Source organism: Phodopus roborovskii, unplaced genomic scaffold (assembly GCF_943737965.1).
Source record: "Phodopus roborovskii unplaced genomic scaffold, PHOROB, whole genome shotgun sequence".
Taxonomy (NCBI): Eukaryota; Metazoa; Chordata; class Mammalia; order Rodentia; family Cricetidae; genus Phodopus; species Phodopus roborovskii.
The window spans coordinates 11,984,235-12,000,628 of NW_026126408.1; the positions used below are offsets into that span (position 1 = coordinate 11,984,235).

The 16,394-nt window shown below is 53.2% G+C and overlaps 1 protein-coding gene across 3 annotated transcripts; it reads left to right on the plus strand.

Annotated features, from left to right (window-relative positions):
- The first annotated feature begins 3,706 nt into the window (after positions 1-3,706).
- Garem2 (GRB2 associated regulator of MAPK1 subtype 2) lies at positions 3,707-16,036 on the plus strand. Of its 3 annotated transcripts, none has more exons than XM_051181739.1 (6): positions 3,708-3,947; positions 6,694-6,834; positions 11,833-11,963; positions 12,480-13,535; positions 14,200-14,369; positions 14,858-16,036. In XM_051181739.1, exons 1-6 carry the CDS (start codon positions 3,836-3,838, stop codon positions 15,861-15,863), a joined length of 2,616 nt encoding a protein of 871 aa, XP_051037696.1. In that variant the 5' UTR covers positions 3,708-3,835; the 3' UTR covers positions 15,864-16,036. The 3 variants fall into 3 exon arrangements, with proteins under 3 accessions (XP_051037699.1, XP_051037696.1, XP_051037698.1); XM_051181741.1 differs by lacking the exon at positions 3,708-3,947 and adding an exon at positions 5,899-5,966; XM_051181742.1 differs by lacking the exon at positions 6,694-6,834 and having other exon boundaries at positions 3,707-3,947.
- Positions 16,037-16,394: the final 358 nt, after the last annotated feature.

A 16,394-nucleotide genomic window follows, 5' to 3' on the forward strand; every position in this document is an offset into this window, starting at 1 on the left:
CCTAATGGCCAGGATCCCTCCCTGCTGCAAACCTTTGCTTACTGCAGTCCCTGTTGCCCAAGTAAAAACATCACTCTGTAAAGCCCCATCTCCCCTTGGTGCTGCTCTGGAGACTGGCGGTTCCTAATTTAAATAAAACCTTTATCTTCAGCCTCACAGTGCCTCTAGTAGTCTCATTCTCTGTGCAGCCTCAAGCCAACCTGAAACCAAAGGAGGAAGGAGAGAACAAACTCCTAAAAGCTGCTCTCTGACCTCCACATGCATGCTACAGCATGCATGTACACATGGACAGACAGATGCATGCATGAATGCAGCCACGGGCAAATACATGAAGCTGAGCATGATAATGCATGTTTGTATTTCCAGCCTTTGGGAAGCTGAGGCAGCACAGTGGGGCAGCCACTTTTGAGTGTGGGCTACACAGGCAGACACAGCCTTTAATTTCAGAACTTAATTAAGATTACCTTTATTGTCAAGTATGATCTTACTACATATTTCTCGGCTGGCCTAGAAACCACACAGATCCACCTGCTTGTGCCTCCTAAGTGCTAGGACTGAAAGTACATGCCATCACTGCCCCAGCTTTTTTTTTTTTTCTTGAGACAAGGTCTTTCTGGCTGTTTTGGAACTATGTAGACCAGGGAACTCACAGAGATAGGATCATCCATGCCGTCTAAGTGCTGGGATCAAAGGTGTGTGCTATATTTCCTTTCTTAAAGCCTGACATTAGGGCTGAGGATGGAACTTAGGATAGTGTTTGCTTAGAAACTGAAACTGCAAAGACCTGGGTTTAATGCCTATCCCACAAAAAACCAAACTGGGCATACTATTGTATGCACACTTATAATCCTAGCACTGAGGAGATGGAGGGATTTGAGGTAATTCTTGCTACATCCTGGGCTACATAGTGATGTAGCTGAATGGTATATCACTTATCTAACATGTGCAAGGCCTCGCATTCAAATAACATATATACACACAGAGAGACACATTCTACACACAATGACACACTTACATACCAAATACTCCAGATAGACACACACACTCCACATAGACAAAAGACAGACAGACAGACAGACACACACACACACACACACACACACACACACTCAACACAGGCACATGCATACACACTCCTACATCCTTGGCTCTGCTCATTGAAAAGGCTTAGAAGCAATACCTGGTCCCGAAGATCGAGCACCCCAACACCCAGAGTGTGAATTCAGAATGACTTTTTCCACTTAAAAGGGCCAGATGTCACAGGAGAAATGGCTGATGCCAGATTCTGGGCTAGAACACATAATGTGCACTTGGAATATCTGAACATTCTGCACGGCAAAGAAGACATAGGAAAATGCTACCACAGATGTTTGGCAGTCATGCAACCATATGTCCTTTCACACCAGCTGTCTGGAGTCAAGGCTATACCTGTTGGCCTGGCTTTTACACTATGAACTGTCATATGGTGTCATGTTACAAAACTTTTCTTGGGGAAACACAACATCCACATCTACTCATGGAACCCAGGACAAACCTAACTACAGATACCACCAAAGTTTAGCTTGGTGAACCATGAGTTTTATTGGGGTTACTTACAGGACTAAAGGTAAGGAGTTACTTATAGGTGCAGAAATGACTCAAAGACAACTGCATCACCAGAGTCACCCCAGCATTGACAGCTCACTAAGTTGGGACCCTGCAGCACAGTGCACAGCCTGCAGGCAGCTCAGCAGATTGGATGGTGTCCTTCCCAGGTGCCTCAGTTGGTCTAAACGTCCACTGTTTTTTGTTTTGTTTTGTTTTGGTTTGGTTTTTGATACAGGGTTTCTCTATAGTTTTGGAGCCTGTCCTGGAACTAGCTTTTGTAGACCAGGCTGGTCTCAAACTCACAGAGATCCTTCTGTCTCTGCCTCCTGATTAAAGTCCTGCGCCACCACTACCCCACTCTCCACTGGTTTTTGCTTCTTCCAAGCAGCTGGTCTGAGCCTTCCTTGCAGCTTGGCTTTGGGGAGGATCCTGGTGAATCTGGTCAGTTTGAGGGACTTCCTGAAGTCTTTGAGTTGTTTACCTTCCCTGCTCAAGAAGCTTCCCTGCAGAATGGAATGTTTTAATCTTAGAGGAATTTGTTACTAGACATATGGTCACACTATTCAAGAGAGACCCTGTACCAGGTAGAAAAGGGAACTTTCATCACTTACCCCTTTGTCTGCCCGACCCCTCTAAAGTAGTTTTAGAAAAGATATTTAACAAATGCTTTCGTTTCAAAAATTACATTAATTGGCTTGGCAGTGAAGGGCACTTGTTGCTCTCAAAAATAATCTGGATGCACTCCTGGGGCTCACTAGGTGGTTCCTGGCAAGTGGAGGCTAAAGAGTACTTTCAACAGGCTGATCCTACAGAAGAAGACTTCCTTGGTGCCTACAAGTGGTGTCTGGGTCCAGGTGAGTAATGGCATCAGTCAGCTGGGCACTGGGAACTATTGACAGGCTTTGTTCCTTTACAGTGTGATTGCATAAGCTTAAGATCCTAGCTCCTTGGGGAATTGAGGCAGAAAGCTGGAAAGTTCAAGGGCCGGCTGTGCTAGACAGGAAGTTCAAGGCCAGCCTGAGCAACTTACTGAGACTTGTCTGAAGACCGAAAGTGAAAGAAGGGCTAGGGATATATCTCAATGCTAGTGCTAGAGCGCTTATTTGACATGTGCCAGGCCCTGGGTCTAAAAAAAAAAAAAAATAAAAGGAAAATGCGGGGTGGGGGTTAAGGGTGGGATGGGGTGAAGTGGGTGTCTGCTCTAGACACTGAAGCTCAGGGTTGTAATGCATATTACATTGAGGGAGCTAAGGCAGGAGGATGAGCCAACGAACCAACTTAGACTACACACACACACACACACACACACACACACACACACACACACACACACACAGCCTTGTCTAGAAGAAACAAAACAAAAATAAAGAAAAGGTGTCATCTACTGCCATTTCTGCCATTTCCTTTGCGGTTCAAGGCCAAATGTCAAATGCATCAGACATTCGTGTATACACGAATAGAAGTTTCCTGAGGGCACGGAGGAGTCCATGGAGTCTTTTAAGGACCTGCTTAGGGACCAAGGTCCACTTCTTGGAGGGCACTCAGCTACGACCCGCCTGCACCCGCAGAGGGCGCCGCAGGCACACTGAGGTGAAGTGAGCCTCAGGCTGGGTGCTCATCATGGCCACCATAGCTTCTGGAAAGGCTTGTCCCCTAAGGGAACTCCTGAGCTGCAGCCAGGAGGGAATGAAAGTTGATGGGGAAAGCAGAAAAGAAGGAGAAGATGAAAAAACGAGTTCTACCACTGACCCCAGTCGCTCTTACAAAGATTCGGAGGCAACTTAGATCCCAAGTGTCACCTGCCCTTTCTGCTCGTCCCCAGTCTAAGCATCCCCGCCGCCCTCTAGCCGCTAGCTTGGAGTAGCCGATGTGGGTACCGCAGCAGAGATGGATCCGGACTCCACGAAGCAGTGGCACAAGGGGACGACACCTTGGACACTGGGCTAAAACCCCACTGACCCTGGTTCTTCTTCCCACTCCTTATCCTGAGCGCGGGGTCGCCGGCTGTCACCTGGGCACTCCGGGGGGTTGGCGGGCCGAGCGGGCGGGGCGCGGGGCGGGGATGGGGCGGGGGCGGGGGCCGGCGCCCCGTGGGAGGAGGCCGGCCACGTGACTCCCGCAGCCGGGCCGGGCTGCCGGAGGGGAGCGCCGCTAAGGTCCCGGGTGGTGGCGGCGGGCGCGGAGCCAGAGCCGCGCGGGGTTGGCCGTCGGGGCTCCGGGACGGCGGCCCCTGGAGAGCTCCGATGCCATGGAGAAGCTGGCGGCCGGGCTGGCCGGGCTGCGCTGGAGCATGGGCGCTTTCCCGCTCGACCTCATCGTCAGCCGCTGCCGCCTGCCCACGCTCGCCTGCCTCGGGCCAGGTACGGGGTGTCCAGGGAGGGGACAGAGGTGGGGTGGGAGAGCGCGGACAGTAGCATGCTTTGTGGCCCCTGCTCCCCTGTCCCCAGCGGTCGGAGGCTCCTCTGCCTTCTAGGACAGCTCCCGGGACAACCGGAGCCCCCGAGCCCGGGGCGGGGGGAGGGCGCTTTCTGAACCTCATCTGGACACAGGGTTAGAAACTGGCTACAGGGCAGGGACAAAGTTTTCAGTCCCCTCTGGAGTCAGGAGCGCTGCTGAGTCTCTGGGCCGCTCCGTCGGTGCACCCCACTTTCCTGGAGCTTGTAGGCCCCTGCCCCGGCCGCACCCCCTTGATCCCTTTGTCTTCAGCCTTTCACCTTCACCCTCCTGCATCCCTTGGGCCTCTCCAAGTCTTTCCCCTACCATCACCCGCTAGTCCTTTTTTTTTTTTTTTTTTTTTTTTTTGAGACATTTCTTGAACCGTCCTTTGGCATCCTTGTTAAGGGCGGGCTACCCTCAGGAGAGGACTGAGTGAGCGGCCCCACTAGGCGCCCCCCCCCAGCACAGGACCCTCTGCCCTCCCCCACCTTTTATTCTATTTCTCCAGCAGTCCCCCGGTGTTCTGATGATGGGACCAGGACCTTATTTGGGAGAGCGAGAGGACTGTAATGTTGGGGAAAAGGGGAGCTGTGTGGCTGGGGGAGGAGAGGGAGCCGGGGCTGGCAGCCAGGCCCGGGGGGTTTTGTGTGTGAGAAGAATAGAGGTTTGGCCTGCGTTGGCACACTCGCTTCCCTGAATGCTAATGGGACTCCTGTGCTGTCTTCTTGGACTGGCAGCCCCTCCTCTGACCAGCAGCAGCAAGAACTGGGTACAGTGGGCACCAGGCAGGCTGGAACAGGCTCTATGGGACATCGGTGTCCGGGTCCATTAGCAGGACTACCTGGCAGCCCAGCTCTGGTCGGACCTCACTCAACGCTCAGCGTTCAGCGTGTGATCCCAAGACTGTGTGTGCAGCTGCGCTGTGTCTGCATGTGAATAGGAAATTCTGCCCTAGGTTCTTCCTGCTCACTTCCCACGCATCTCTTTGACACCCTTTCTTTGAGTTCTTTTCTGAGCCCTTCTGTGTAGGCTAGGCCTCCTCTTCGCTCCCCGACACCTGTGCATCCCATTGTAGTCGTAGTTTCCTGTCTTCCACTGGACTCCTGGCTTTTGGGGGAGGGCCAGACAAAGATCATGGACATTCATTCATCGAATGAATGAATGAATGAATGAATGAATGAGCATTGGTGTCAGTGACCATGTGGTTATGACTGTGGTCACCATTACAAGATGAATGTGTAGTTGAAATGGTGTGTCCTTGACGCCGCGCCCCCCCCCCATACATTCAGGAATCATCCCTTGGTGGGATACTGAGACAGTTGTACTGTTTAGGTGGCAAGCATTTGAACCTTAGTGATGGTGATCCCTGGCTATTGGTGTGTATACTTGTGTGGCTTTTTGGCTTGTGTCCCTATGGAAGAGTGGGTGGGGTCTATTAGGTTAGGCCTAGAAAGAGCTTATAGAGTTGAAGGGAGCAGACCTTCATCTCTTCCAGGAGCTTGAGAGCTGAGAAGGAAGTCTCAGACAAACCTGGCAAGATGATCTCGTACACACATACTCACACACAGAGTGGCAGATCCTCACTTGAAGGCCCCGGATACTGCACCCATTCATACACGGCATATGGACATGCTTTATAAACCTCCTGCACTGTTAGAGTTAACTGTTTCCCGTGTGTGTGTGTGTGTGTGTGTGTGTGTGTGTGTGTGTGTGTGTGTGTTGGGAGGCTGGGAAGGAGACATCCCCACCCCCACTGTACCCACCAGCTGCATCCAGGATACGCCTCATCAGTCTCCTGGAAGCTGGGCTGCTAGTCCTGCTCCCCTGGAAACCGTTGCTGGGAATGGAGCCTCTTGGGCCCAGACCCCTCCTTCATCCTCCCCGACTCTGTTTCCTAAACGCCCTGCACACCCTACCCCAACTTTAAGGAATGGTTTCTCAAGGTGAGATTGGGTGTCCAGGGCTCACTCCCATCCTTTAAGGTCCTGTGACTATGAGACTGAGTGGCAGTGGGTGGAGAGAGAAAGTATCTCTCGGAAGGATCGAGGAGTGGGCTCCTGTGGGCTTGCCACTCTAAGCTAACAGTGACTTTGTGAGCTCTCCTAGCCAGGACCCACAGGGACGGATCCCCCTGGGTTCTTGCCTTGCCTAGCCTGGGCACTGACTAGGCAGGGTTGTGCTAGTATGAATTTGCCTGGTTCAAGAGTGAAGTCTTTCTTATTCCACCCCTGCCTGATGATGTCCCCCTCCCCCACGTCCTATGCCCTCAGCTCAGTGCTTCAAACTTGCTTCCTCCCCACCTCCTGAGGCCTGAACATGCCTGGAGGGCAGGAGCTGGCTGGCCCACACTCATCCGCTGGGAGTCCGTAGCCCCAGCTTGGGCTGGGACAGCAGACACTGCAGTGGAATGATGAATGAGATGCCGTGATGCACAGTTGCGGAGGCCCCACAGGGAGTCAGAGCTCTGAGTTTCAGGCCAGACTCACAGCCCAGAGGCCATAGCTGACTGCCCACTACTGCCCCTCCCCAGTGTTGCTGAGCAGTGCAGAGATCTTGAGGCACAATCCTCAGGCAGGGACTTGCTGAGGGGGGGGGTCACCCAGTCTTTTCTTTCTTCCTCTCCTAACCGTTCCTCTTCTTCCCTTCTTTCTCTCTGTCTTTCCCTCCCAGGGGAGTATGCTGAGGGCGTCAGTGAGCGTGACATTCTGCTGATCCACTCCTGCCGCCAGTGGACAACAGTGACAGCCCACACCCTGGAGGAGGGCCACTACGTCATTGGGCCCAAGATTGACATTCCCCTGCAGTACCCAGGTGTGCCCAGCTAGGGCCAGATGACTCAGGATCTTGGAGCATGGGGAGGCAGGACAGACAGGGACCAAGGATGCAGGGGGAATGTATAGCAGAAGCCATCAAGGGTCACCTTCCTTTGGAGCTTCAGGGATGAGCTAGGACATGTTCATGGGATGATGACATGGTTAGAGTTAGGGCTTAGGAGTTTCAGTACTGTCTATAGAGACCCGTTTCTGAAGAGGTGGCACTCAGGTGTACAGACTTTAGATTCTTACTTTATATTTTAGACAGGTTTTTTTTTTTTTTTTTTTTTTTTTTTTTACCATATAGCTCAGTCTGCCTTTGAACTTATGTCTAGCCTCTTGCCTTAGCCTCCAGAGCCATTGTGCTAGGTCACATTTTACTTATGTTTTAAAATATATTTTGAAGTAATTATTAAAGATATAATTTTTTAATTTCTTTTGTTTTTGGGTTTTCAAGACAGGATTTCTCTCTCTCTCTCTCTCTCTCTGTGTGTGTGTGTGTGTGTGTGTTTTAAGACAGGGTCTCAGTCTATAGATCAGAGTGACCCTAACCTCATAGAGATCTGCCTCTGCCTCTCAAGTGCTGGGGACTAGAGGTGTGTATCACCACAGTTATCAAAATGCACCTACATCTTTAAGCCACTACAAATCAAACTTTATCCCTAATTGGAGAGCTTCAAGGCTGTGCCTTAAGCTGCCTTTAACTTTTTCAAGTGCAAACAAAGAGAATGCCTGCTAGAACTTTCTCAGTACCAAGGACTGCTGAAAGCAACTTGTGGCTGCCTGTCCATTTGGATACTGCCCTCCCCTGCTCCAGTTTTGTGTTAAACTTATAGTCTTCCTGGACTGGTTTTTTTTTTTTAAGATTTATTTATTTATTATGTATATTTTGCCAGCATGTATGCCTACACATGCCTACATACCAGAAGAGGGCACCAGATCTTATTACAGATGGTTGTGAGCCACCATGTGGTTGCTGGAAATTGAACTCAGGACCTTTGGAAGAGCGGCCAGTGTTCTTAACCTCTGAGCCTTCTCTCTAGACCCCTGGACTGGCTTTTTAAGCAATGATGAAGTTTTAGCTTTTTAAGAATGTGCTAACTACCTATTTTCATATATATATATATTATTCAGTTGAAGTACTGGGGTTAAAACTAAGGCCTCATGCATGCTAAGCAAGTGCTTTTTTTAACCACTGAGGTACATCCCCATTCTATCTTTTAAATTTTTGTTAGATTTTTATTCTTTCAGTGTGTGTGTGTGTGTGTGTGTGTGTGTGTGTGTGTGTGATAACAGATGTGGAAATCAGAGAATAGCTTGCAGATTCTCGTCTTCTACCATGTGGGGAAGGAACCAAACACAGGTCTTCAGGCTTGGTTCAGGTTTGGCTGCAAAGCAAGGTTACCAATGAGCCATCTCAGCTACCTTTTCATTTTGAGGCATGGTCTTGATAAGTTGCCTAGGTTTGTTCTGTAATACAGGCAGGTCTTGAACTGGTACTGCTTCTGAGTGGGTTGGGGTTACAGGCCTGCACCATGCCAACAGGCCTGGCTCTTGGTGTTTTATGAAAGGTTTTGTTTGAAAATGGGATCTACTGCTAAAAGAAGTATATAGCACTTGGATTTGCAGGTAACAAAACCAAAGCCCCAGGAGGGCAGTGACCTGTCTTGGGGCACAGGGCCACTCGGAGAGGTCAGGGTCAGAACCCAGGTGTCCTAACCACTGGGCTCTGGTTTTGTCCTCATGCCAGCTTTTGTCCTCAAGTACCAGCCCAGTGCCAACCCAGAAATGTCTCCATGCAAGCCCAGGGCAGCTACAGCTAGTGCATTACATACAGATCTTGGATTGGGGTTGGCCATCATCATTTTGTTCTCATCATTTTACTCCTTTTAACTGGAGAGTGAGGCTCCAATTCTGGGCTTTTCTCTCCTGTGCAGCTCTTCTGGCCCTGCCCCCAATAAGGGCTGCAACCTTAGGAGCCAGGAAGGCTCACATTCCTTCCCTGGCCTAACCACTGCTCTCTCTGGCCTGGGCCTCCCTCGAGTCAGTGGGACAAGGCTTAATTAAACCTTGCCTCAAGTTTGATCTCTTTACTGCACACTTTTAGGGCTGGCCTCTGTATTTCCAACACTCTGGGGAGGAAGTTGCCCCAAGGGTCTGGCTGACTTGGGGTTCTGTCCTGCTTGTAGGCTTTTGGTGCCTGTTCTAGCCTCTGGCATTGACCCTACCTTTTTGGGCTAATAATTTGGGAAAGCCTTCCCATTCACTGTCATCTTTAAAATCCTGGGAAACCAAGTCACAGAGCTCCCAGCAAGCTATAAATGGAGGGAGGAAAGCCCCCAGTCCTTTTCCCCAATCCATTTTCATGTCTCCTTAGTGAGCATGAGAGGACAGTAGGGTGACAGCTGGCCTGCAGGGCCTTTGGGGGCCCCAGCTCCCTCTTCCGCTGGATGCCTCACTCACTTCATGGGAATGGAAAGAGGGGGCTGGGCATCCAAAGAGGCTCAGAGTGCAGGCTCCATGCTGAGCCCTTCCAATGAATTAATAATGGCACTGTCCAGGCTGGTTGTGGCCAGGCTTGGCTAGCGGGGGAGGGGTGGGACTGGGGGTGCTGCCACTGTGGCTGCCCTCTGTCTCCAGTCTGCCGGGAGTCAGGGTGACTTGGTGTCTAGAGAAATCCAGGCCAGTGCTGCTTGTCCAGACACCTTCCCCAAGCACAGGCTATTTCCAGAACCTTCGCCGTGGACTCTGCAGAATAGTATGTATCCATTTTACATATAAGAAACCAAAGTCCAGAAAGCAAATGATTTCACATGGCAACTGGTGGCACAGCCAAGACTCAGTCACATCTGTCTTAAGTCTGTGCTCCGTCCCTCCTAACAGCTGCAGTTACCTAATCCAGACTTGTGCTAACTAGGCAGAAGCAACTGAGTCCCTTCTGCCCTTCCTCACCCAGTGCTCAATGTGGGTCAGGTCTTGGGAGCAGCTGCAGGGCACATCTGACTGGAAAGGATGGTCAGCATAGTGCAAATGTGTTTTGAGACTGCAGAATGTGATGGTCCCCAGATCCTGTAGACCTTGCTTGCTGCTGATGCTGTTATGGGAGGAAGGAGAGGAAGCTGTATGGTAGAGAAGGTTTCTAGAGGCCAAAGCATGACTCCCAGGAGGTCTCCTTTCCTTCCTCCCTGCAGAAATGACCAGCTGCGTGGCTGAGGGGGGTGGTGGTGGATACCATGGTTACATTGATCTTCCCTGCCACATCCTCCCTTAATCTAACCCAGACTGGGCTCCAAATCTCACCACAGGGGGCCCTGGCTTGTGGTTGAGGTGTGGGGGTTCCTGTGTGGATACAGAGACAGAGGAGACTGCAGCAGGTTAGAGAGTGTCAGACTCCTTCACCTTGACGATGGCCCCTCTTCATTTCATCTCTTCCTTTAGTGTCTGGGAGGTGGAGGATGGACCAGGACCCTCACTCCAGCTTGTCCTCCTTCCTCTTCCTTACTCCATGCTGGGTGTTGATGGTTCAGGCCACACCATTGGCCAGCAGCTTCCAGATACCCTTCGCCTCTGGTTGGGCTTTGGGAGTGGGTAACCCTCTTCACTGTGTTTTTACTAGGGGCAGTGTGGGCATTTTTCTGGGTCATGGGTCCCCAAAGGGTTAAGACTCTCTTCCCCACTTCCTAACAACCCTGTCCCAAACAGAACGGGCATTCTGGTGCCTCAGTCTGTTGCTCTCACCGGTGTCCCCACATATACAAGTGACACTGCGTGACACTGCGCCATGGCGCCCTGCCGGAGGCTCTTCAGGCCCTTGTTGGTCTTCGGGATCTGCCTCTACCATCTTCCTCTTGGTTCCCAGCGTGGGAGAGTCGGCCATCCCCACAGTGACCAGTGTGCTAGCCATGCATATGACTTCCCTCCTGTATCACCAGGCTGTAAGGAGACTTTCTCCTGAGTAACCCATGGTCTGCTCACTCTGTGCTGTTCCCTGGGTCTTCTCCAGGATTTGTTACTGGATTGCTTGCCTGGGTCTTGCCAGAGCTCATCTTGGATTGCTGTATTTCCTTGCTCAAACTTCTCCAGGGGACCTCATCCATTTCCCCCCCCCCAGGTTTTAGTGTGTGTGTGTGTGTACACATGCATGTGTATGTGATGGTCATTCAAGTCTGTATGTCAGAATGTATGTGGGCACATGTGTGTGCATGTATATGTGTGCTGAGGCCTAAGATTGACAATAGGTGTCTTCTTTGGTAACTCTGCACTTTATACATTGAGGCATCGTCTCTTCCGTTCTGCTGGTTTGACTTGCCAACTTGCTCTGAGGATTTCCTATCTCTGCCTTCTTCAAGCTGGGATTGCAGAAGGTCAGCCATGCCCACCTAGCTTTCCTTGTGGGTGCCGGGGATCTGAACTCCAGTCCTCAGGTTTGCACCACAAACACTTTTCCTTCTGGGCCATGTCCCCAACCCATCCTGGAAAGTCCCTTTCATTTGAAAGGCGAAGCTTTGGTGATTCCCCCCACATCGTGTTGGGCAGGTCTCTCATTTGGAGCTCTTTTCTCACAGGTGTGCCTCAGGACTTGTCACCCGCTGTCACCCCTGGATACTCACTGTCTCACCTACTGTGCTTGAATTTCTTAAGAGAGCAGGCCATTTACAGAGCTGTCTGTCCATCCTCGGCCTGCTGTAGAGATGAGTGCACTCTGCTGAGGGGATGCAGCAGACCAGGGAAACTGTCCTGACCTTCCTCCATCACCCTCTCTGCTAGTTCCTCTCCTGTTCAAGTGTGAAGCCTGACTTCTTCTCAGCCTGTCCTTAAGCTCATGTAGATTGCACAAACATGGGTGTGGCTGGTGAGGCAAGACAGACACTTTAACATGGCATATCAGTATACCCGCCTTCTGCCTGCCTGAATTTCCAGAGGGACTATGAGTTTCAGATAGCAGTTAGCCAGAGACCTGGCCTTCCCCAGCATCTTGTGTCCCTCCCCTGTGCAGGCAAGTTCAAGCTCCTGGAGCAGGCTAGGGATGTCCGAGAGCCGGTGAGATACTTCAGCAGTGTGGAGGAGGTGGCCAGCGTTTTTCCTGACCGAATCTTTGTGATGGAAGCCATCACCTTCAGTGTCAAGGTCAGTCCTGGCACAGGGTAGGACCTTCCCAAACTCGCCTTCCCCTAGGTTAGAGTGTGAAGAAATCTGGAAGGGAGGGAGGGAGGAAGGGAAGGAGGGAGGGAGGCTGGCTTCCATACACCCTTTGGTACAGTCAGGCCATGCCAGAAAAGCTTTCAGCAGACTGAAGGACTTCCTAGGAAAGGTAGAGAAGCAGGAATGGTGTGTGGAGGGGTCACCCAATGAGAACATTCAGGGTGGCTTTCTTGTCCATTAATTCCTTTTTCTTGGGTGGGTGAGGCAATGCTATACTTAATAAAATCTGTTATGATTAAGCACTTTCAAAGTACACCTCTATACAAATATGAGGTAACTAAAGACCTAAGGAAAACGTTAAAGTCGCACAGCTTTTCTCCAGTGCCAGTCAGATGCTCTTGCAGGAAAGGACCGGAGACACTGTGAAGCTTGGAGCTCGGCAGTGTGTGACTTTCTGTGGGATCCTGGTTCGAGCCTCACCTTGTCTCTGGGATTCCCTAGGTGGTGTCAGGCGAGTTCAGCGAGGACAGCGAGGTGTACAACTTCACATTGCACGCGGGCGACGAGCTCACTCTCATGGGCCAGGCAGAGATTCTGTGCGCCAAGACCACCAAGGAGCGCTCGCGCTTCACCACGCTGCTGCGCAAGCTTGGCCGCGCTGGGGCCCTGGCCGGAATGGGTGGCCCCGGGGGCGTGGGAGCTGCGGGGGGTGGCGGCGGGGCCGCCAGGCCGGTCAAAGGCAAGATGCCCTGTCTCATCTGCATGAACCACCGCACCAACGAAAGCCTGAGCCTGCCTTTCCAGTGCCAGGGCCGCTTCAGCACGCGCAGCCCGCTGGAGCTGCAGATGCAGGAGGGCGAGCACACGGTGCGCGCCATCATCGAGCGCGTGCGGCTGCCGGTGAACGTGCTGGTGCCCAGCCGGCCGCCACGCAACCCCTACGACCTACACCCGGTGCGGGAGGGCCACTGCTACAAGCTAGTCAGCATCATCTCCAAGACGGTGGTGCTGGGGCTGGCGCTGCGCCGCGAGGGTCCGGCGCCGCTGCACTTCCTGCTGCTCACCGACACGCCGCGCTTCGCTCTGCCGCAGGGCTTGCTGGCCGGGGACCCGCGCGTCGAGCGCTTGGTGCGCGACAGCGCCTCCTACTGCCGCGAGCGCTTCGATCCGGACGAGTACTCCACGGCGGTGCGCGAGGCGCCCGCAGAGCTCGCCGACGATTGTGCCAGCCCGCGCCGTGCGCGCCTCTGTCTGCCCGCACCGCGCGCCCCCGGGCCCGTCCGAGTCCCGGGACCACCGGGTCGCCTCGGGCCGGCCCTGCTCGCGCCCGGCGACGGCGACCAGGAATACGTGAGCCCCGATTGGGCGGGGGCGCCCGAGTCCGCGTGCGCCGAGATTCCCTACGAGGAGCTATGGGTGCATCAGGCCCCCGAGAACCTCGCCGATGGCCGTGTCCGGCCACTGCCAGGGCCGGACCTCATCTCCTTCGGGACCGTGGGGACCCCACGTCACGAGCCCGAGGCACCACCGCCTCCTGTCCCCCCCAAATCCGAGGCGGTGAGTCAGCTCTGCTCTGTGCTCGAGGGAACTTGGGTAGGTTTTAGAGGGCCACAAAGGTGTTGACACCCGGGCTTCGGCGGTGCGACAAGATGGTCAGAGCTAAGAGGGAAAGGGAGAGGGGAACACACTAGAGCACTCACGCAAGGCAAGGAGAATTAAGGGTGAACTGGAAACAGGGTTACCCAAAGGTGAAGTTCCCGTGTGCTGTAAATGTAGGAAATGACTTCTAGCAACCCTTAGAACCACATTATAGGCTCTGAGATGTTCTGCTCTGAGGAAGATTTTTAGCAGGTCCCCATTTGTGTCTTCAGGACATTCTTTGGGAAACTTAAATTGGAAGGACCCAGGTGGTAGGTCCTGTCCTTCCCTTTTGTCTGTCGTCACCAACCCTATCCCCTCCCCTCCCGAGCATTTCTATCTGCCCCTCCCCCATCTACTAATATTCACAGTGAATTTATGGTGGAATAAGGGACTATTGTGGACCGAATGTGAGGGCAAAACAGGCTGTAGATGGGCCAGGTGGATAGCTGGGTTATCTAGACAGGGCAGTCTCCCTGCTGGGTGGGATAAGGTGTTAGGCCCAGACCCACAGAGGCACCTGCTTGGGAAGTGAGATAAGGAGGGCCACCTGCCTTGTGAGGCAGTCATGTTCTGTCTTCAGGTAAAGGAAGAGTGCCGCCTCCTTCATGCCCCTCCCGTACCTCCCCGGGGTGGCAGCAGCTGTGGTGGGCTCACGGGCAGCCCGCCAGTGCCACCCCGATTTCCCAAGCTGCAGCCTGTCCAGTCGCCCAGCTCCAGCCTCTCCTATTACTCCTCTGGCCTGCAGGATGGGTGAGTCACTGCATTGGTCCTTGACTTTGCCCAGATTGGTGGCATGGTGGTGGGTGGTCGTCCCTACACTGGGATTCTGCCACAGGAAAGCACCGTTGTTCGTTCATTCTTTCTTTCTCTCTTTAGATTTGTTGGTTTTATTTTATGTGTATGAGTGTTTTGTCTGTATGTATGTATGGAGGTCAGAAGAAGGCATCAGATCCCCTGGAACTGGAGTCACCGATGGTTATGCGCCACCATGTGGGTGTTGGGAATTGAACCTAGCTCTTGAGGAAGAGTGTTGAGATCACTTATTTTTCAGTTTGTGCTTTCTCAGTTCTGACATGACTTGGGGACTTTGAGGATTCAAGAGGGTCTCAGGCTTTGGGATTGTAGGGGTCCCTAGCTTTGGTGAGAGTGGAGGGGTGGTTTCCTGCTGAGGTGTGTGACTGTCAATTCCCTCTCTCTCTGCCTGTGTGTACACCGTATGTGCCTGTCTCTGCTTATAGGGCAGGATCCCGCAGTGCCAGTGGCTCCCCGTCACCGGATGCATACTCCCTCTATTGCTACCCTTGCACCTGGGGAGATTGCAAAGCCAGCGAATCCTCTAGTCGCCCGCCCCCAGGGCCCATGCCTTCTACCACCACTCAGCCCAGCCAGGTCTCAAGAGCCCTAGCAGAGCCCCTGAGTGCTCGAACCACCTCCCTCCTAGGGGCTGACACCCCAGTGGTTAAAAACTACCATGGCTGTCCACCTCTGTTCAAGCCCTCCCACCCCCAGAAGCGCTTTGCTCCATTCGGTGCCCTCAACCCCTTCTCTGGGCCTGCCCACCCTTCAGTTGCTCCAGCAACCTCTTCCTCTGGGTCCACATCCACCTCTGGTGTCCTGGTTTCCTCCAGTCCTACACATTCCCCAGGCCCAGGCCCACAGGGCCACAGTTACTCCTCCTCCTTGTCTTCCTCTGAGTGGCAGGAGCCAGCGCTGGAACCCTTGGACCCATTTGAGCTGGGGCAGGCTAGTCCTGAACTGGAGCTGCTGCGCTGCCAGGAGCCCAGAGCTGTGGGGGCATCTGGGTCTGGACCCTGCCTTTCACCGCTTGGTCCTCCCAAGGCCTTTGAGCCTGAAGGTTTGGTGCTGAGGCAGGTCCCCGCCTCATTGTCACCAGCTGCCTTGCAGGGGCCTGAGGCAGGAGGGACCCTACTCTTTCTCACCCAAGGGGGCCTGGAAGGGCCTCCTGGCAGTCCCAGGGAGGGGGCCACAGCGGCTGGAGTCCGGGATGCCACCTCCTGGCAGCCACCGGCAGACTTATCAGCCCTCTCCCTGGAAGAGGTCTCACGCAGCTTGCGCTTCATTGGGCTCTCAGAGGACGTGGTGAGCTTCTTTGCCCGAGAACGCATTGATGGAAGCATCTTCGTGCAGCTCAGTGAAGACATCTTGGCTGATGACTTCCACCTCACCAAGCTTCAGGTCAAGAAGATCATGCAGTTCATCAAAGGCTGGAGACCCAAGATCTGAACTGTCGGCCAGCGGCTGCACAGCCTGAGTGTTGGGAGCAGAGGCCATGGAGTCTGCCAGAAACAGCACTCCCAGGGCAGGCCCTTCCCGCAGGGAAAATCTGGGCCAAGACAGGTTGCTCTGAAGGTTCTGAGTGTTCCAGGGGAGACCCACTGGGAGCTGTGGCCCTCCGGGACAGAGCCAGGAGCATGCCCTACGTTTGTGAAGAAGACTTGGGGAGGAGGCACTGCTCCCCACCTGCCCTGGGGAGACTTTTCCTGCCATCCTCACAGAAGGGTAAAGGTGGCCTGTGTGTCAATAGGTGGCTCTATAGTGGCAGAATGCAGCCTGTCAGATGCCATAGACTTCTCAGCCCTTTACGTTCCTGTTAGAGAGCAAGGGAAGATGGCTCAGTGTAGTTTCCCCAAAGTGCCCTCTCCTTCACGCTCTGTGGGTTTTGGCCTGCAGCTGCTCCAGAGTTAGGGTGTCACTTCAGTCAATGAGGTCCCCTCTTTCCATCTGCTCCCATGATTAGGCACTTGACCCTTGGCC

What these genes read in the sequence shown, in the direction of transcription:
- Garem2 (XM_051181739.1), top strand. Translation starts at nt 3,836, where the DNA reads ATGGAGAAGCTGGCGGCCGGGCTGGCCGGGCTGCGCTGGAGCATGGGC. An exon ending in CATTCCCCTGCAGTACCCAG is followed by an intron (nt 6,835 to 11,832) that starts GTGTGCCCAGCT and finishes TCCCCTGTGCAG; the next exon opens with GCAAGTTCAAGCTCCTGGAG. An exon ending in CCATCACCTTCAGTGTCAAG is followed by an intron (nt 11,964 to 12,479) that starts GTCAGTCCTGGC and finishes GGGATTCCCTAG; the next exon opens with GTGGTGTCAGGCGAGTTCAG.